Raw genomic sequence first — 21,548 nt, 5'->3', positions numbered from 1 at the left:
TTTTTAAATTATAAAATAGTTACTAAAATTTTTTATACGTAAAATTGATCTCACTTATGAACAACGTCACTTATAAATGATTAATTGTTATCTCGGATTATTTTTTAAAATTTGGTTCTTAAAAATATAATTCTTGAAAAATACTTATTATAATAAATATTTATTGTAGTAAAGTCAAATTTACTTTATAAGCAATTTTTTTAGGAAGAAGGTTCAAAAAAATGTGAAAAAGCGCCTCAAAGCCAGCTTTAACGGCCCATTCTCGTCGCTAAAGCTGATGACAACATCATCCGAGCCAAAGCCACTGAGCCAGAACCAGAGCCAGCCTAACCCACCATTGTCATCCATAATCAATCGTAGTCAACTCTCCATTTTTCTCTCTTGTAATTAAATATTAATGCTACAAATCACAATTATTATAATCTTCAAAATTCAAATAGTATAATTTGTTTTCATGCTTGTTTTCATTTGTTCACGAGATTCGAGCTTCTCACTCTCTGCACTTTTTAAAGTTCAAAGCTTACTTTAACTCATAAAGAATCGTGGGTTTGCAACTTGCAAGCTTAAGATTCAAGATTTCATCAAAGGCGAAACAGGGTCATGGGTTTTGTGAAAATTTTAAGGGAAATGGAAGTTTTCAATTCTTTTTTTTTGGGGGGCTGGATAGTATTTGAAGCTTTTGCGGGTTTGAAACCATTGTTTTAATGCTAGTTTGAGAGACCAGTGAGAGAAAATTAGTGTTTGTAAGAGACAGAGAGAGAGTTTGGATTTTTGTAAAGTTTTTCGGTGAGAAAATTGAAGAGAAAATTAGGATTGAAGCTGCAGAAGGAGCAAATCGGGGTTTTTTGGTACATGTATTGGGTTGTTTATTTACATAGGTATGTTCTATGTTTAATGATGTATACACTGATTCGTTGTGCTTTATTTGATTAATTGGACACTAGCTTTATTTTTGAGCGAATCTTCTGTTTGATGAGGAAAGTGTAGAAAAGAAACGCTCCACCGTGTACTGTTCATCTTTCTTCTTAATAATATTTGCTTTGCCTGTTGAAAAGATCTTTTTTTTTTTTTTTTTGGGTTTAAATCTCATGCTTCTGTCTGATGGCAGTGTTAGGCTTACAGGACTTTTTCTTTTTCTTTTTTCTTTTTGAATTGTCCTTGTTTCCCCTTTCCTGCATTTTCTCAGCAGCCAAAAAGGACAAAAACTATAAAGTGTTGATTTTTCTATGCTTTCTGGTTATCTAATTCTGCAACTTTTAATTTCTATCAGGCTAAAGATTGGGTAAAAGAGGAACCCGAATTAACAGTAAGTTGAAAGAAGATAAGCATTTTTATATTTAAGAATGGGGAGGTTATGCTTTCCAAAATGTAGGTTGTCAAGAATAATGGGTTTGACTCAAATTGTACTGGGAGGGCTTGTCATAATGGTAAGCATTTTGAATCTCTTTAGATTCTACTCTGCCGGCTTTTTCATGCGCACTGAGGATGTATGCAACCACTTTCGTGGGCCGAAGGATGCTTATGAAGGTTTCAATATACAAGTTTTAGCTGATCGGGTTGAGGAGGTGCTTGCGAAGATGGAAAACTTGCAGGACAAGCTCGAGGCCACCGTGCAACAAATGGAGAAGGACAAAGATGTTATGGATAAAACTAACATTTCGAGATTGGAGTACAAGAAGTTTTTAGAAGAGGAGGTTATTCATCCTCTCTATAGTGCCCACATTGCTCTTAGACAGATCCGATTGCCAAAGGTGGAAGGGATCGGAAACTCAACAGTGAAGGAGGAACCTTTGATTAATTACTTCATTATAGAGGAGATAAGGAAGTACATAAGCCCAAAAGAGAATCGACTTGGGAAGATCAATATATATGGAACAGAGAGGATATACAACACAATAGGGCATGCATGTGTGCTATTGAAGAAAGAACTGGAGGAGTACATGGACTATGACATTGGATCTTATTGCAAAGATGACTGGAGCTTAGCCCAGAAACTGATGATTAAAGGATGCGATCCTTTGCCCCGGAGGCGGTGCTTGACAAGAGCCTCTAAGCTCTATCACAAGCCTTACCCGATCAATGAGTCACTGTGGAAATTGCCCGATGGCAGAAATGTGAGGTGGAGCCATTACCAGTGCAGGAATTTCGAGTGTTTGTCTAGCAAGAATCCAAAGCGGGGCTACTCCAAGTGTACTGGTTGCTTTGAAATGGGGAAGGAAATGCTTAAATGGGTCACCAACAGCTCACTTCCTATTGATTTCCTGATCCGTGATGTTTTAGCCATCAAGCCTGGGGAGATGAGGATTGGTTTGGACTTTGGTGTTGGTACAGGGAGTTTTGCTGCAAGGATGAGAGAGCAAAATGTTACAATTATCTCAACAGCTCTTAATCTAGGAGCTCCTTTCAATGAGATGATTGCCCTAAGAGGCTTGCTTCCTCTGTATGTGACATTAAATCAACGCCTCCCATTCTTTGACAACACAATGGACTTGATTCATACAGCTGGGTTTATGGATGGCTGGATTGACCTGCAAATGCTGGATTTTATCCTATATGATTGGGATCGGATTTTAAGGCCGGGTGGCTTGTTATGGATTGACCGGTTCTTTTGTGATCGGAAGGATCTGGATGACTTCATGTACATGTTTCTGCAGTTCAGGTACAAGAAACACAAGTGGGCTATTTCTCCCAAATCAAAGGATGAGGTCTATCTTTCTGCATTATTAGAGAAACCTCCTAGATCTTTGTAATCATAGCATGAAGCTACTAATTATTTGCTTGGTATGTTGCTGATCTTAAGTATGCTAGTGATATACTTGTTTGAAATTCATGATGACTGGAAATTAAAAATATTTAAAATACCGGAATACCAGGTAATCTTTCACCTAAGCTTCATTGCATGTCCATGCTTGTCAAATCAATATAGTATTTGGATTGATGACATGCCCACATACATACATACATAATTCATAAATATTTTTATATACAGCAACAACAGTAAGAAGCCTCAAGTCCCCCTATATGGGGTTGGCTATATGAATCCTTTTCTGCCAATGCACATAATCGAAGGCATTTTTTTTCACTAACTTAAAAGCTATTAAAATCTTCCTCACCACCTCATTCCAAGTTATTTTAGGCATACCCCTTCCTCTTCTTGTATCATTTACAATGACTAGTTTGCTCCTCCTCACTGGTGCACTACTTGGCCTGTATATATATATTAATTTCAGTTTGTCCAATAGTGAGATTACACTTTTTTAGTACCAATGAGGATAAAACCTAAAAACTTTGAGCAGTGAGAAGCATAAATGAGTAGGATCATACAGTTTGTGTGGGAGGAGAAGAGAAGTCATGTTCTGTTAAGAAAAGAAGCATGTTCTGCTGTATAAAGAATAATGAGAACTCATTAGCGAATGCTTCCGAAATTCTGATTATGGAATTCCTCAGTAAATAAGGACTCCTATGGTCTCCCCCAGGGAACTGGTTGTATTCATACTCTATTGTGCATAAAAAAATACACACACACACATTCACTTGCAATTATACGTCTGTGTTGGTACAGTTGGGTCATCATTTTTACCTGCCCCATCCATTTGGGTGGGGGTCATGGAAGGAGATAGGAGGATGAATAGTTTTTGTGAAAATGAAACGAGTCCTCAAGGAAGTAAAAAAGAAGGATGGATCAATGGTGGTTCTGTCGAAGAGTGCATGAACTTTCCAAAAAGTAAGGGAGAAGAATGGTTGGATGATACATGAATTTTCTGCTATAACTCTCCCTTGCTCGTACATCTGTCACAATTAGCTGGTACTCAACTTTACAGACTGGTCTCCAAACAGGTACTCCCTCTCTCTTTTTCTCACTCTCATACAACAAGTGGATTCTGTATCTTTGATGGCACAAGCTAGATTCTATTTCTCTAGTGGATGATAGATTTGAATTGGTTTTAAGCATAGGCTATACATGATCTAGAATTTTTTTGTCTGTGAGTCTACAAGTGGTAATGTGGTTCATAGGCTTCTGTAACATATTTTTTTTGAAGTTCATTAAAGATGTAAGCGTGCGTCACTAAGCACTAGATAAAAGTACTTTATTATTAATTTATATTTAAGTTACTTCTTGTTTGATGAATTGATTTTAGGGTTTTAATGGTTGATCTGGGATCAGTCTTGTGTCCGGGGAGTTTTGATTTGTTTATATAAGACGACACATTTTGCACAAAAGGTAATTCTTGCTGTGTGGTTTGGCTATAACAGGTTTCAGGATTGTTGAAAGAGAAAGAAGTAAAAAGACTCATGCAGATTAATTTTTGTCCTTTGAATTTCATAAAGGAAGCTTTAAATTTGCCCATCTTTAAAGACGAGCATCGCAGAAGAGGTTTTAAAGTAGAAAAAAAATTTATTTTGAACCATTTTAAATATTTGTCTTTCATTTTAATGGCATTGAACTACTGCACTTTTTCACGGTGCCCCGTAGACGTTCTGTCCATCCTTACACGTGGACAGCATCAAAGTACTAGAAGCCTGCAACTACCACCTCTGGAAGCCCTAGGTTTTTCATCTGCAATCCAGCTTCCTAGCTGAGTTGGTTCAATAATTAGCAGATCTTCATACGCAAAGATGAAGCATAATATTGCTTGCAACAACTTTAGTTGTATGGCTCACGTAATAATTTATGCTAAAATGATATTGTGTTGCATATGTTTTTGTGCAATGTGTTCAATAGCTTTTCTAGACAGCAGTGAAGATGAATGAATGCTTGAGAATGGAATCAAAGATGAACGATCACTAAGACATCGTTGTTGAAAAACACACTGCCACTCTAGGAGCTGATTGCTTCTTGCAATAGGAAAGGCAGTCCAATCTGTAGCTTCTCTATCAAGGAGCTCAAGAGGGCAACAAGTAACTGTAGCAGATGTCACATTCTACTTGATCAAGCTGGCTAACTATACAAAGGCTCTTCTGGAGGCAACCTGATTTGCTTTAGAAAGTTTAAGATTGTGCAGTAAGCAACTCGGTTATTAATTACATTGTGGTTACATCCCAATTCCGAAGCTCCTATGATGCTGCTTCAAGAGCAAAATCCCCAATCCCATTCTTATATGTGCATTTGCAGAAAATGGAAACTCACCAAAAGTCTCTATGTACCTCGTGGAAAAAAGAGGCAGCCTCCAACATGAGAACAATGAGACAGCATTTGACATGAAATGCAGGTCAAGGATTGTGAAAGACATAGCAAATGCAGTTGCATACTGACTCGCTGCTTTTTCAAGGGCAAGCATCCTTTAGGATGTTAAACCTGACCCTATGTTTAGAGAGGCCTTGGATTTGAAGTTGTATTGGATTTGAATAAGATTAAGATATAATATAAAATTGTAATGAAATTTGTCCAAATCCATCTAAATCCAAATCAAAAGACCAAAATTTATGCTCCCGAACGCAGCATGAATACTTTTTTGACTTTGACACAATGTGGCTGAACTGTTTGATTTCTCATTTTGCATATCCATTCCTGAAGGCAAATTGCACATAGAAGTTGTATCATGTGGAACACTGGGAACTGTTGCACCTTTGTAATTGGATTTTGGTTATTTGAAAATTTGAATTAGAAGGCTGATGTTTTTTCTTTTAGCATGCTTCTTGTCGTATCTGGACAGAGGATTCATGGTCCGGAGCGTGGAAAATGATGATTATGTTATGTTATCTGGTTATGTTAAAAGCAACAGGTTTAGAAGAATTTATGGATCCCATTATGTGAGAAGAGATATTGTAGCCTTGGATGCAGCAGCAATTGCAAGATGTGAAAAGGGTAAACAAATGAAAATAAGTAACAAACACCAGGGATCTAAGAAAGAAACATGAAATCAGTTAGGTTGATGTGTGAAAATCTTGCTCTCTTTTAAGGAAATTTAAGTTCTCCATGGTTTAGGATTAACTCAGCAGGTTATGTCCCTGATAGTATGATCGAATTGTCTGGTCCTACACAAATGAAAGGGTTCAAAGTTCGACTACATGTCAAAAGGCTAAACTAAGACCTAGATTATATAGAAACATTTTTAAGTTCAGAACGAAGTGTTAAGGAGTGTTGATGCTAAGGAGTCTATCTATAAGCTTACAAAATAGATTGCACAATCATTAATTATGTCGCCTTCTATGTATTAGACACATCATCATCATCTATTTAATGGTGCCAAGCACTTTTAGTGGGGGGATTTTTCAAATGAAATGGACTCGTATAAAAGATATGCATGCACATTCATCAAAGGATATTTGTTACACCTATACAAGTGAAAATTGTTATGGAGTGTCAATGCTAAGGAGCCTCTTTATAGACTTACAAGATAGATTGCAAAATCCTTTGGGTGTGTTGAGTGCCGACTGCTTGGTATAACGTGCCCGATATTAAATAATTTCTTCGCAAAATCCTCTTTAATAAATGAAGGTAATTAATCTTACATGTACTTCCTGAAGGATGTTCGTTGTAATATTAAGATGCACCTATGCAAGAAGCAAAAATTGTTATGGAGATTGGAGTGTCAAAACTAAAGAGTTACAAGTTTGCAAAATTAGAATCAGAATCGAAATTAGAATTCACCGGAATTAGAAGCAGAATGTTGGATTCCTCTCTCATGTTTGATTCGAGGCGTTCGACATAGAATCGAAATCGAAATTGTATTATAGTGTTTGGTGTATATAGACATAAGAATTGGAAATGAGTCTAGTTAGCATAAAATATTTATTCAATTAATTTAATAAAAATAATAATATTATAAATATAATTATTATATAATATTTTTTTTTACAATAAAATCATTTTAATAATCATGTACAATTGTACAATGTACATGATTATACATTGCATACTATATTATTATTATTATTATTATTATTATTTTGTTTTAACTATATTATTAATATTGTATTTTATCTTATATTTTATAAGCATTATACTTCAATATGTAATTTATTAAATGTAAATAAAAATATCATATATTATAACACTATAACATAATTTATTATTTAATATAAAATAATAATATAATAAAACAACTACCATAGCATTATATTTTATTACACAATAGTATTTATTCTTTTTTTGTATACTACATAATTAGTAAAATTTACTGTTATATATTTGTAGTAATGATATTAATAATATCAATTAATAATATAATAAAGCAACTGTCATAGCAAATATTTTATTACACAATAGTATTTTATTCTTCTTTTTTTGCATATTATATAATTAGTAAAATTTACTATATAATAAATAAATAATCATACCACAATTACATCATACTATTTTATAATTTACTACCATTCAATTACTTTTTATGTGTTATAATATTATTATATATAACATAAATATTAATAATAATGGTTAAAATAATTTTTATATTATAATATATAATATATTATTATAATATAAACATGCCTACGTACATTTAATTACAATAATATTATATTTTTTCTATACTATATCATGACTAAATTTTATAATTATGTATTTATAATTGATGATAATAAATATTTTATTTTATTTTATTTTATTTTTAAGATTATAAATAATAGTATAATAAATCAATAGCCATACCATACGTTTATCATAATATTTTAACATCTAATATTGTTCTATTAATTTTTATATGTTATAATGTTATTATATATAGAAAATATTGATAATGATGGTTTAATATTTATATTAAAATATAAAATAATATTTTAAATATTAATAATGATATCAGAACATTAATATTATTTTTTAAATTTATGTAATATATATTATATTATATTATATAAATTATTATATTATAATAATACTATATTTTCTAGAAATCAAGATTTGATTCTATAGTAAAAGTCAAGAATCAAAATATAAGTAAAAGGAGGAATCTCATACCTGCATGGAATGGGAATCAGAATAAGATTACCGTAAAACAAACGTTAGGATTGGAAATAAACAATTCTAATTCCAATTCCTAGAATTATTTTCCAATTACCAAACACCACCCAAATGGATAAGGGTTTTTTTTTTTTCAAAATTATTTAAATTTAGGGATATGCTTGGTTATCTAAAATATGACGTGATTACACTGCCTACCTAATAATTTCTCGAAAAAAAGAGTAGCAAACCTCATTGATTTAGTACATTGATCCAGTATGAGTTAAGAACTTTAAGTTTGCCCAGTTTTTGGCCTCTAAACGTCCTTCGACAATAGATCTCTTGCAACACTAGAACTTCAATTAGGTAAGACCTTAAACAGATGAGTTCGAGAGGAGGTATAAGTGTCTCAAAAAATCAAATGTTAAAAGCCATGTATAAGATTTTTAAAATTTAAAGGAAGATTCTATATCTTTTTGTCAAACATCAGGAGATGTTGGTACTTGTTGCATTAGTCTTTTCCAAAGTTTGGCGAAAAAGTACGAACCTTTGAGGTTTCAACAACTCTATCAACTCCTTCGAGATTTTTTGGACAAGAGCTACTTTCATTTTAAAAAGAACATAATTATTTGTGTATGGAGAATTTATTTTTTTTATTTTCCAAAATTTTCTTCTAAGAAAATTGAAGCAATTTTTCTTGTGCGAATTAGTTGTAATTAGCTGAAAAATTCATCAAAACTTAATTACTTCAAGCACACACCAAATAGTTTAGTGTAAGGATCAAAAACACTTACGTCACTCAAAATTTTGAGGAAATAACATCTACCCCAAAATTTTTTTAAAAATTTTCGTATTACTATTTTATTTTTTTATAATCAAGTCTTCATTTTGTATTTTTTATTTTTTATTTTTCGCCTTGTTAAACGCATAATTGCCCACTCTAAATCTTCAAAGCAAAAAAATCCATTTGATGTCAGACTTAGGAAGCCTAGGATAAAAACTAAAGTCTGAATTCATATTTCATGTTCACTCTTTTTGATTCTTTAATATAACCAAGCTGTAGTTGAAATCTTACCTAAATAAGGTTAGCTAGCTGCCTGTCTTACAAGTTGACAAGTTGTTAACCAGCAAATTTAAAATGAAAAATGCTAGCGAAGAGTGACTCTTCACAATATGGGGCTCTAAGCAAATAATTTAATTAGGAATTCTTAATATTTTGTTTAATTTTTATTTTTATTTAAAATTAATTTCACCAAACACAATGATTTAATTAAGAGCTCTTAATATTTTGTTTAATTTTAATTTTTATTTAAAATTAATTTCACCAAATAGAATTCCATAAATAATATTAACATTATTATATTAAAAAAAAATTGACGGCTCCATAATTTTTGGGGCCCTAGGCAAGCACCTCACTTGCCTAAATGTTGAGCCGGCTCTGATGCTAGCTTTGCAGAGATTGTATTTCGGAGATGTTTAAGTAAAGTAGAGGGTTGAATGCAAACCCTACATTCAGCATAGACTTCGCATTCAATTTGTGTCTTATCGATATGCTTTCGAAAGGCGAAAATATAAACAACAAGATTTTTTTCAAAATTAGCAACCAATTCCTACTAAACTAAAGTTTCGAGAAAAAAAAATGCTAATGTAAATGAGCCAATTGCTTGAAGCCGATCTTACGGCACAAATCTTTCAAGCCAACCCGATTCGCACTAGGTTGCACCAAAGATTTGCACATATGATTTACCCTAGTTACCTCCTTTGATGAGCTTTCGTAATAATAATACATGCTTTGGAGATTTAGGTATCCCCACAATTTTTTTAGATTCATAGTATCGCACTCTCAAGAACCTTCAATTATCAAATAAAGAGTTTGTTTAAATTTGTAAAATAATTTTTTATTTTACTTTTAGATTTCAAAATAATCACAAAAAAGACAACTTGTTTTCCAATTTTTCAAAATTTATATTAGGCATTATTTGAAATCATAGATTTAGGGACTTGAGATATATTCAAGATCCGAATTTTATGCTCCCATATTCAAACTAAGGGGTCATTTGATTCCATAGTAAAAAATTTTTAAAAACAAAAATCATAAATAAAAATAAAAAATCAGAAACAAAAACTAAAAATCAGAAATGAGCGACCTATTTGGTTAATATTTGTAAATTTAAAATAAATTAAAATTTTAATTAAGAAATGCTCATTTCTATCTTTAAATCAAATAACACTATAAAAACCATGATTAAAAAGTAAAATTTAAATTAATAAAAAAAATAAAATACTATAATAAAAAAACAAAATTATTATAATTTTTTTGCATAATTATTATATTTTTAAATTTTACTTTATTATAACAATTTTTGTATTGACTCGAAGAATAATAATATTTAAATAATAAAGAGGGAGGGAAATAGAAACAATAATAGAATGAGGCAGTCGACTTCGTCGATGAACGCTTCGCACTAGTCAACGACGTTGCACTTTGGGGTATAATAACTCAAGAAAAAATAAGGCTCTCGTCGATGAATACAGGGCATTCGTTGACGATGATACAAGGGGGTCTTGTCGATGAGGACATGTTTCGTCGACGAGAAAATACCGAGAGGTTATTCCTAAGCTCTGAATTTTGTCGACAAGAAAATGATGTTCGTCGACGAACCTCCTTCTTGGCCTCATCGACGAGATGACGTGGCTCGTCGACGAATCTCGCAGTATAAATAGTCTTAAACGAAGATTTTTATGCAGAAAATTCGCTAAAACCCTCTCTTCTCTCTCCTTTATGGTCATTCCCCCTTCTCTCTTCGATGTTAGCCCCATCATTCGCCGGATCGACGATCTAAGACCACCACGACGCTCCTGGGGAAGTTCTCTCCAAGTCTGCCGAAGCGGATTGTCGGTGGGACGAAGTTGGATTTCGTCTCAGATTCAAGGTAAGGTATTTTTATTGAAATTTGACTTTCCAGCAGTTGTAGGAAATGCTGTAAACATAAAAATAGTGATATTTTGTTCTAGGATATATGATTTTTAAGGTGTTAAGTGGAGAACCCTGCGGGTGTAGGACCCATTATAATAGAGGATTTTTAGCAGGAATTTAGTAAGGGAAATATGTTATGTTAGGCAGTTTTAGAATGATTTTCAGCATGAAATGTATATTTTTACCAAACTATTATTTACAGCAGAACTTTATACAATTTATCATTTATGAATAATATGTTTTAAATTACTGTGTGGCTTGAGAATATAGTTATAGTACAGAAACATGCTTTACAGTATTTTCCAGAGTTATGTTTTACAGAATATACCGACAATGGATATGTTTTATAGTAATTACTGAATACCGTGATTATACAGTTTACAGTACCATAACATATAGTTTTACAGTTCATTTCAGAAATATAGTTGATACAGATACAATTTATCACAGCGTCACGATTAATACAGTTATTATAGAATCATGGTAAAACAAATAGTTGTATATAAAAATGTATTATATAGTATCGAACACTGATGGACATTACAGATATAGTTTACAGAGTACGGTACTGTTGCTATATACAGAATAGAGTGCAACCACCTATTTAGATAATACAAGGTAAGTAGGTTGATCACATGCCCACATGTAGACAGACTCCCCATTAGATATGAGTTGAGGAGGGCTAATCAGACTGATGGAGTATAGTGGTTTACCTTAGTCGATCAGCCATGTTAGATCCCGCCTACGGGCCACACAACTCTGTCATGAGGGGTTAAATCATGACATACAGCTATCCATCCAAAGAAGTTTTCAATTATTATTCTATATGTACAGTTTCACAGAAATAGGGAAAATATGTATATATATATATATATATATATATATATATATATATATATATATATATATTAAAAGTATTATGTATAGAAACCTAAAATATAGACATGTTAAGCAACATGGGAAAGGTGGTGATTATATTATTTGTACTATATTTACAGATTTAGTTATACATGATTATATAGAAACAGATCTTCATAGTATTGTAACTCATTTGCCTCACACTAGTAATAGCATATTTTGTCTTACTAAGCGTCGTCTCATCCAATTACTTTAATATTTTTCAGATGATTCAGGTAGGCGTGCAGATCAGACTTACAGATAGAGGGGCTTTAGTACTGCCCTACCAGTAGAGTGAGTGTTTTTGGAAGTATTTATGTATAGCCCTAGCCTGGTTGAGGGTATTTTGGGAAACAGTCATATATGTATATTTTGGAAAATATTTTAGCACTCTGGTATTGTATATTTTCTTGATTGTATTTATATGAATTCCGTTTCCCGCTATTTAGTTTGATGGTTTGGTTTAATCTAGTAGGTATTAGAGTATCATAAATTTTACAGTAATAAAAAAAAAAGAACTAGAAAATAAATAGCAGATCGTTACAATTTTATTGTACATAACAATTGAAAATTAGTAATAATATTTATAATTCAATTGCACTATTTTAATTTTTTTTTTGAAATATATATGTATATTTATTTATTTTAATTGAATTTAAATTCATATACAACAAGAACAACCAAACCAAGCCTTAGTCCCACTAAGTGGGGTCGGCTATATGAATCATTTTCCGCCAATTTATACGATCATGGACCATTTCTTTTGATAGATTCAAGGATATTAAATCTTTACTCACTATTTCCTCTCAAGTTATTTTAGGTCTACTCCTACCCCTTCTACTGCCCCCTACAATAACTAAGTCACTCTTCCTCACAGGTGCGCTATAAGGCCTACGTTGCAAGTGTCCACACCATCTAAATCGTCCCTCCCTTATCTTATCTTCTATAGGAGCTACACCTAACTTACCACGAATATGTTCATTCCTTAATTTATCTTTCAATGTTATACCACTCATCCATCTAAGCATCCTCATCTCGGCAACTTTTACTTTTTGGATATTATGTTTCTTCGTTGCCCAACATTTCAATCCATATAGTATAGCTGGTCTTATAGCTGTCCTATAAAACTTCCCTTTCAATTTTAAGGGTATTCTACGATCACATAGAACACTTGAAGCACTTCTCCATTTTACCCAACCTGCTTTAACTCTATGCATTACATCATCTTCAATTTCTCCTTCAGCTTGCATAATAGAACCAAGATATCGAAATCTACAAGTGCTATTTATTTCTTCATCATCAAGTTTAACTTTGTCTCCAATATTCCTCTTATTATTACTAAAATTACATTTCATATATTCTGTTTTATTTCTACTTATCCTAAAGCCTTTAGATTCCAAAGCTTCTCTCCATAATTTTAACTTAGCTTCTACTCCATCCCTGGTTTTGTCAATTAATACAATATCATCTGCAAACAACATACACCATGAAACCTCCTTTTGAATACTCTTAGTCAATTGGTCCATCACTAAAGCAAAAAGATAAGGACTCAAAGTAGATCATTGATGTACACCTATGGTAATCGGAAATTCTCTAGTTTCTCCATCTATAGTCTTTACACTAGTCATTACTCCATCGTACATATCCTTAATGACATCGGTATACCTACAATATATACCTTTTTTTTCTAAAACTCACCATAGAACTTCCTTAGGTATCCTATCATATGCTTTCTCAAGGTTAATAAATATCATATGCAAATCCCTTTTCTTTTCCCTAAACTTTTCCATTAATCTTCTTAAAAGATAAATAGCTTCTGTGGTAGATCTCCCAAGCATAAAACCAAATTGATTTTCTGAGATCTTTTCTAACCTTAATCTTTGTTCGACTACTCTTTCCCATAATTTCATCGTATGACTCATAAGTTTAATTCCACGATAGTTATTACAATTTTGAATATCTCCTTTATTTTTGTATATAGGTATTAAAGTGCTTTTCCTCCATTCATCTGACATTTTCTTAATTTTTCCAATTGTATTAAATAAATTAGTTAACCATATAATTCCGTTATCACCCAAGCATTTCCAAACTTCAATCGAGATGTTATCTGGTTCCATAGTTTTCCCATTTTTCATCTTTTTTAGTGTAAACTTAACTTCGTTAACTCTGATTTTGCACATAAATCTTATATTTTTAGTCTTTTCCTCATTTGACAATTCTAAGTTTAAGTCTTCTATTTGGTTTTCGTTAAATAACTTACTAAAGTAACTTCGTCATCTTTCTTTAATATCTTCATCCTTAACCAAGACAATATCATCCTCGCTTTTTATACATTTTACATTTCCTTAGTCCTTGCTCTTCCTTTCTCTAGCTTTAGCAAGTTTAAGTATATTTCTTTCCCCTTCTTTTGTACCTAATTTATCATACAAACTATTAAATGATCTATATTTAGCTTCACTAATGACCCTTTTTGCATCTTTTCTTGCCTCCTTATATTTTTCAAAGTTATCTCTATTTCTACATTTTTGTCACGTTTTATACCAAATTCTTTTTGTCTTTATGATTTTTTGTACATCTTTATCCCAACACCAACTTTCTTTGCTATTCGAGAATCTTCCCCTTGATTCACCTAAAATCTCTTTTACTATCTTTTTAATAGAGCTAGCTAATCTATTCCAAAGAGTATTTGTATCTATCCCATCCTCTAAGGTCCAATCCCCATCTTTGATCATTTTATCTTTAAATTTTATTATATTTTCTTCTTTTAGGTTCCACCATCTAGTTCCCCTACACTGGTTTATTTTATCTTTTCCCTTCCATTTTTTAATACATATATCTAACACTAAGACTCTGTGTTGTGTGGTTAGGCTTTCACTCGGAATAACTTTACAATCCTTGCATGATAAACTATCTACCCTCCCAGTTAAAAAAAAATCTATTTGACTTCTATTTTGTCCACTTTTAAAGGTTATTAAGTGTTCTTCTCTCTTCTTAAAGCAAGTATTCATTATACTAAAATCATATGACATAGCAAAGTCTAAGATCATCTCCCCAGACTCATTTTTGTCTCCATGTCCATATCCTCTATGTATCCTCTCATAATTTTTATTATCTTTTCCAACGTGTCCATTCAGATCTCCTCCTATAAATATTTTCTCCATCCCTGGTATGCATTGTATAATATTATCCATATTTTCCCAAAATTGTCTCTTAAGATTTTTTGCTTAGCCAACTTGAGGAGCATAAGCACTAATGATATTTATTATCTCTTGTCCTAATACCATCTTGATTTTTATAATTCTATCCCTTACTCCAGTTACATCCACAACACTATCTTTTAAGTTTTTGTCTATAATAATGCTTACTCCATTCTTATATTTTTCTTTTCCAATGTACGAAAGTTTAAATTCTAATTTATCAATTTCTCTAACTTTCTTCCCCACCCACTTAGTTTCTTGAAGGCAAATTATATTAATTCTTCTTCTAATCATTGTATCCACAATTTTCATGTTTTTACTCGTAAGTGTCCCTATATTCCAAGTTGCTAATCTAATCCTAATTTCCTGAACTAACGTCTTTACTTGCCCACGTCCAGAATGATGTAGGAACCCTCGCTTATTTGACACTATACTTGGGCGCCGACACAGCGCGTCGCTTCGGGGCGATGACCTAGCCCACCCTCACCCACTTTTCGCTACACCCGGGTGGTTCAAGTGCAATGCATCACTCGTAGGGGACGCCCCAGCAAATATTCGGTAAGGATTCATATCATAGTGATTTAACAAATTTTACGCTGATTGTCAGCTACCTAACGCAACCCTCCTCCTTAACCCGGGCTTGGGACCGGTTGTGTGTGGAAAAATTAGAACATTAAGTGCATCACAGGCGGAGTTTGAATTTAAATTCATATGATCATTTTATTTAAATTTCAATTAAAAATATGTATAAAATGAATTATTTAATCAAAAAAAATATTTCTAGACATTAACATTTCTAACAATAGGTTGTCAAAAAAAATTGAAAATCACAAAATATGATTTTCAATTTTTTGGAAACAACTAAAACAAAAAAAACCGGTAACATAAAAAAGTACATTTTAATAATTTGCTTCTTCACTATGCACAAATAGAAGCAAAAAACAATAATGATACCAAATAGGTTAGAAATCTATAAGTATAATGAAAAGATGTTTTGTAACTTTTCTAAAAAAAAAAAAAATGAAAATTGAAAACAAGGTGACATGTTGTAATTATTCGAAAAATTAAAAATCAAAACCATAATTGTTTCCACAATCAAATAGTATCAAACTATCGATTTTTCATTTATTTCATATAAATGTTTTAAAAATGAAGAATTACCTATATTTTTGTAATCATTAAAACAATTAAAATAGAAAATAAAAACTGTTTTTTAAAACTAAGCAGGCCCTAAAGTTTTCACCTTGATTGCTGATTATGCTAACTAAAAATCATTATGCAGGAGGCCTTAATTCAAAGTACCCATTAAGGAAAATGGGGAAGGGGAACTCGGGAGCAATGGATTGAAGAATTCCAATGAAGGCTCTCCCAACAACCAATCCCCCACCCCCCAAAAAAAAAACCTAAAGAAAAGATCTTACATTTTTTTAATATTCTGCAGGAATTATTCATGACGTAACAAAATAAGTACGCGCTAATGTTGAGTCAATGCTTTCTCCTAATAGACGTCCCAATAGTTAAGGTTTTAGATAATAGTAAATATAAGAAATAACACCTCATGTATGAGCCTCCAATAAATTTTTGAAAGGTTGGGCAGTGGCTGTGTTGGTTTGCCCAGATCCTCAATCCAACCGGTTAAAACATTAGATTAGATCAAATCGAATGCACCCAAATTGGTGTTGAAGTTTCTTCAAAATGAGAGTTTAGTTTTAATGTTCAAAGGAGGAGGCAGTGAGGATTGTCCTGAGCGAAAGAAGAAATAAACTTTGTCCATTGCAGAAGTAATCTTGGTAATTCTGTGCAAGGTTTACGGGGAATCAATCTTCACAAACATACTAATGGCTTCATTCTAACTTAAGAGGATATTTGCTCTAACCCATTGTCAGCTAAAGGAGGTGAATGAACTCTCAAGGTAAGTGGCATTTTTTGTCAGTTCCCTTAGAACTAGTTTCTGCTAAATCATAACTTATTAATCGGGCAAGCTGTAAGCCAACAACCGATGTCCCCCTAGCGGGCATTTGGCGTAGGTTCAAGTCCTCATCCTCCCATGCAGCTTTCCCTCCCTCCTCTCCCCATCCATGGACTCGCTTGAAAATAAAATAAAAAAAAGTTGCACAACCAGCAGTATCAAACCTTAAAATTTCCCTTCTAATGAATCTGTTCCAGTTGGGACACAGGAAAAATGCTCTCCAGAGCAGACATCACCAAGAATAATTCTCCAGAGCAGATTGAGAGCTTCCATTACGTATATAATAATATCACAAGGCTAAGGAAGTCCTACAAAGAAAAGTGAAGTAAATAAAGTGTGCTGAAGCACTGTTCTTTTTTTTCTTTTCTTTTTTCTATGCTAGGCACTTTCAAAACTTATACTGGACCTAGTCAGATGCCCAGATGAGTAAAGAAATGAGGGGAAAGGAATCCTAGAAAAGTTGGTTTTTGGCTTATAAAATGGGAAAAGGAAAGGGAGAAGTAAACATAGAAGATTACAAAGTAATAAATTTCCATGTACCCTGAAATTATAAAACTCTGAAGGATACATCTACTGTTTTTAGGGGTTCCTCATGGATTTACTGCCCATAAGCTTTTGTTCAGTGGTTTTTTTTTTTTTTTTTAATGCCCTAATTGTGGGGGAACCCTAACAAAGTTGTAAATCCCAGATATGCCAATATGAGAACCTTTGTACAGCTTTACATTTTTTTTTTCTAGTCTACTTTCTAAAACAGGGAACAAAGAATAAGGCGCCACCCTCAATAAATAAATATATTAAACCCTAGTGGATTCTAATTTCAAGATAATGCTCTTAGACCCCATGAGAATGCTTCTCCACCCAAATATGTGACTGAATTTGCTAAATTTTCACAATTTCTAGTATATGGTTGGGCTAAAATGATTGGACTCCTAACCCCTAAGTATAATGTTTCTGTTTTGCCACTACTTCAATGTCACCTTGTGTTTTGTTCATTCACAGGCACTTGAATTTTTGGAAGGCCGACTATATCCCACTTACTAGTTTTTAAGTGTAAGCATTACTTCATGCAAGGAAGCTAGAAATGCATTTTTTGAGTACGTTTTTGCTTAATTCTGAGCTTTTAACAAAGGGTTCTGCCCTTCTGCACAATAGAAGAAATAAGGAGTGCACTGGAACAGTTCTCTACATTCTGATAGTACATAGGTTGGCTTGAAATTGAAAGGCAAATTTAGGCCTTATAAGCATCTGACCATCTTAAAGTTAACGACTCTCCGAAAACCCCATAACATAACCTAAATTAAATTTAGTTTGCTTCGCTGCCTAGTAGAGTGACAAACCCTTGAGTAGATTAACCTAAGTATGTGGTAATCAAAAGGTAGCAGCTCAGGTTTCTTAATATTTCTTTCTAGGCACATAATCTTTGGCTGGATATCTACCCCAAAACATGCAAACGTGAATGAATGTACTCCCATCGTTTGGATGGCATGAGCAATATTTTAAACTAAAACTAGAAAACAGGGGAGCATTAAAGGTTAAAAGACTAAATGAGTGGTGGGTTCCCCGGGGAAAGAGGAGGATGGGGGGACCAGTGTTTGCACTGCGAATGGAACAAGTCTTTTTAGGGTTTCAGTATATCAACATTTCTTTCTCAAAACTCACCTTTATGTTCGCAAATAATAAGCCCCAACTGTAAAAGTAGGTATGCAGTTTGCCAAGAGAGAATAGAAATACAACATAATACAAACACACACGCACCTTACTTGGCCACTTTAACTCACAGTTGGTTTGTTAATTCTAGATAAACTGCTTGAGAATATTAGCCTACAGCCATATTGAACTATAGAACTGAGATTTTGTTTTATTTTATTTTTTCTATTTTTCTTGTGGTGTTTGATTTCAATTTTGCTTGTTTTCTGAATGTTTTTGCTTTTGCGGAATATTCTTACGCTACTTAATCTCAATTTATGAGTTAAAATTGTTCTAGCAGCCAATTTAACAGGCCTAGCTAGATTCTAGGTGTGTAGAGATGTCTTGGTTTTGAAAATTGATTATGCTGTCTAATTCATATTATATTTTAAACAGCTAAGATTATGGATTTTGGATAGCTATGAGACAGTTTATCAGATAATCACCACTTCATTCTGTAAAATGTGCCCTGGTTTGGCAGCCTAAACTAATATTTTCTCCTTGATTTTTATTTTTATTTTTATTACCTTCTAAATCTTGGCTCTTTAAATTGAAGCAAAATGGGATCTAACCGTTAGCATTAACACCAATGGTTCAACCTCGAGTATCGCAAACAACCAATAGGCGCGAACCCCGGCAGTGGCATATCCATATGTTGCATCTGCATTGCACGCATGCACATGCATATATACACATGCATACTTGCATCTGTATATAAAGAAGCAAGCTTGCAAATTAATGAGAAATGTGTTTGTGTTTAATTAAGAAGATCAATTAATCAAGCTCATTAGCTACTACCCAGCTAGCTACAAAAATGGTCGATGAGCATGACCAGTTGCTACCAATTGCCAACGTGGGCAGGATCATGAAGCAAATCCTGCCACCAAGTGCCAAGATTTCCAAGGAAGCAAAGGAAACAGTGCAAGAATGTGCATCGGAGTTCATATGCTTTGTTACTGGGGAAGCATCTGACAAGTGTCACAAGGAGAACCGCAAGACAATTAATGGAGATGACATCTGCTGGGCACTGAGCACACTAGGTTTTGATAACTATGCTGAGGCTATATTAAAGTATTTACACAAGTATAGGGAGTTTGAAAGAGAGAGAGTACTCAACCACAACAAGGCTAGTAGTTCTGAAGAAAGAGGAGAAGCAGCATCAGAGTATGGCAGTGATCAACTTGGGAAGCAAATTCGTGGTACTAGTACTACCACTCCTTTGGAATTCAGGTTCATCAAGCCTGGACAATGATGATGATGATGATGATGATGATGAACATGACACGGGCGGGAGAGCAATAACCCATACGAATGTCTTGAATTAATAAAGTTCTGAATGCCTTCATTTGATTGTATAAAGTGATCAGGATTCATAAGTTTTGAGCTAACTTCGTGTCTTCAATTCTCTTCTGCTTGTAGTTTCTTCTTGTGCTTTCCTATAAAAAGAAAATGGGAAGGGACGAGGAAGTTTCAAAAAATAAGATGAATGATGGTCATTTTGGATTCTACTCGTGTATAACTGTATATTTATGAAATAGACATGCAAAGAGTATTGAGCTGATCTTGATCTTGATCTTGATGTGGTGTCAATTCAATTGAAACTATCATACTTAATTTTGGGGGGGGGAACTACCTTGCATTCATATGAGAAACTAATTTCAGACTAAAAGTTAGCTTGCTTGCTTCATTTGTCATTTCTATTAATAACAACTAGAAGTGACTCTGATCTGACGGTCCTTTTTTTGGACAAGTTATGTAGTTTCATTGACCACTTCCCCTGATTTCTACTTAGAGATCTTCATAATCATTCCAAGAAAAAAGCTAGATACAAGAAGTTTTGCCATATATTCTATTTCAACATCAATGCATATAAACTTTGAGTTTCTAACTACTGCAATATTTATCAGAACTCCAAAAGGAACTGACAATTTCAGATGATAATTCTTCAGGTTGATTTCCTCTAGTGCAGTAAAAACATTCCTCTCTCTCTCTCTCTCTCTCTCATACGCGTGCACATGTACATTGCTTGTGAAATTTCAGAGTACCATTCATGGAGTAAGTTTTATTTTTTAGCTAAAAGCCTAAAACAACTGACTTGTTAGGCCAATTATGCATTTTCAACAAAAATATTCAGAGTTGACCAAAAGTTCCACATCCACTATAGGTTTGGGATTTTTATAATCCTAGCTACCTAGGACCCAGGACCATTATACTTTATATAGCATGGTTTCTTGGGGAAATCCCATAAAAATCTTAGGCATGCTTATATTTTACTACATGAAAATGGATAGGCTTCCAATAAAAGAAGGTGGCTAAAATCCTTAGCTTATTAAAAGTTTCTGTCAGAGTTCTGTCTCAGCATGCAACCTAGGCTTCTTGTAGGCTCTTAGGACCACCTCCTCAAATATCATCCAATCTACCCCTGTTTTTCTTTTCCTTTCTTTCTATTTTTTTTTTTGGGAAGAGTTGCTGTCCCAAACTTCATATTGAAGACCTCAAATCTCTCTCTCTCTCTCTCTCTACCAAAGATGCTAGAGACACACTTAATGCAAGTGCTGAAAGAAGCCCTCATTACAGCAACAACAACAACAAACCAAGCCTTAAGTCCCACTAGATGGGGTTGGCGGGTACATAAATCATTTTCCACCAATTTACAAGACCATGGACAATTTCCTCCAACAAATTTAAGGCTATTAAATCTTTATTCACTATTTATTTCAAGTTATTTTAAGTCTACTCCTACCCCTTCTATTGTCCCTCACAGTAACTAGCTCACTACTCCTCACTGATGTACTATTTGTCCTAAATTGCACATGCCTAAACCATCTAAGCCACCCCTCCCTCATCTTATCCTCTACAAGAGTTATGCATAACTAAACGCTCGTATGTTCATTCCTTAATTTATCATTTAACGTTATATCACTAATCCACCTTAGCCTTCTC

The 21,548-nt window shown here is 33.3% G+C and overlaps 2 protein-coding genes across 4 annotated transcripts; both read left to right on the top strand.

The window, feature by feature from the left end:
• Positions 1-276: 276 nt before the first annotated feature.
• On the top strand, positions 277-2,867 carry LOC131153337 (probable methyltransferase At1g29790). Of its 3 annotated transcripts, XM_058105571.1 has the most exons (3): positions 449-878; positions 1,271-1,368; positions 1,451-2,867. In XM_058105571.1, exons 2-3 carry the CDS (start codon positions 1,355-1,357, stop codon positions 2,748-2,750), a joined length of 1,314 nt encoding a protein of 437 aa, XP_057961554.1. In that variant the 5' UTR covers positions 449-878; positions 1,271-1,354; the 3' UTR covers positions 2,751-2,867. The 3 variants fall into 3 exon arrangements, with proteins under 3 accessions (XP_057961552.1, XP_057961554.1, XP_057961553.1); XM_058105569.1 differs by lacking the exon at positions 449-878 and adding an exon at positions 277-356 and having other exon boundaries at positions 1,271-2,867; XM_058105570.1 differs by having other exon boundaries at positions 1,271-2,867.
• Positions 2,868-19,353: 16,486 nt separating this feature from the next.
• Positions 19,354-20,111, top strand: LOC131154297 (nuclear transcription factor Y subunit B-4). The gene has a single exon (XM_058106977.1). The coding sequence runs from the start codon at positions 19,420-19,422 to the stop codon at positions 19,855-19,857; it is 438 nt and encodes a 145-aa protein (XP_057962960.1). The 5' UTR covers positions 19,354-19,419; the 3' UTR covers positions 19,858-20,111.
• Positions 20,112-21,548: the final 1,437 nt, after the last annotated feature.

The sequence above is a fragment of the Malania oleifera genome, chromosome 4 (assembly GCF_029873635.1).
Source record: "Malania oleifera isolate guangnan ecotype guangnan chromosome 4, ASM2987363v1, whole genome shotgun sequence".
Lineage (NCBI taxonomy): Eukaryota > Viridiplantae > Streptophyta > Magnoliopsida > Santalales > Ximeniaceae > Malania > Malania oleifera.
The sequence above is the reverse complement of the archived record's forward strand: the minus strand, read 5'-3'. Positions and strand labels throughout refer to the sequence as shown.

Coding starts and splice junctions, on each gene's coding strand:
- LOC131153337 (XM_058105569.1), top strand. CDS start 1,344: ATGGGGAGGTTATGCTTTCCAAAATGTAGGTTGTCAAGAATAATGGGT.
- LOC131154297 (XM_058106977.1), top strand. CDS start 19,420: ATGGTCGATGAGCATGACCAGTTGCTACCAATTGCCAACGTGGGCAGG.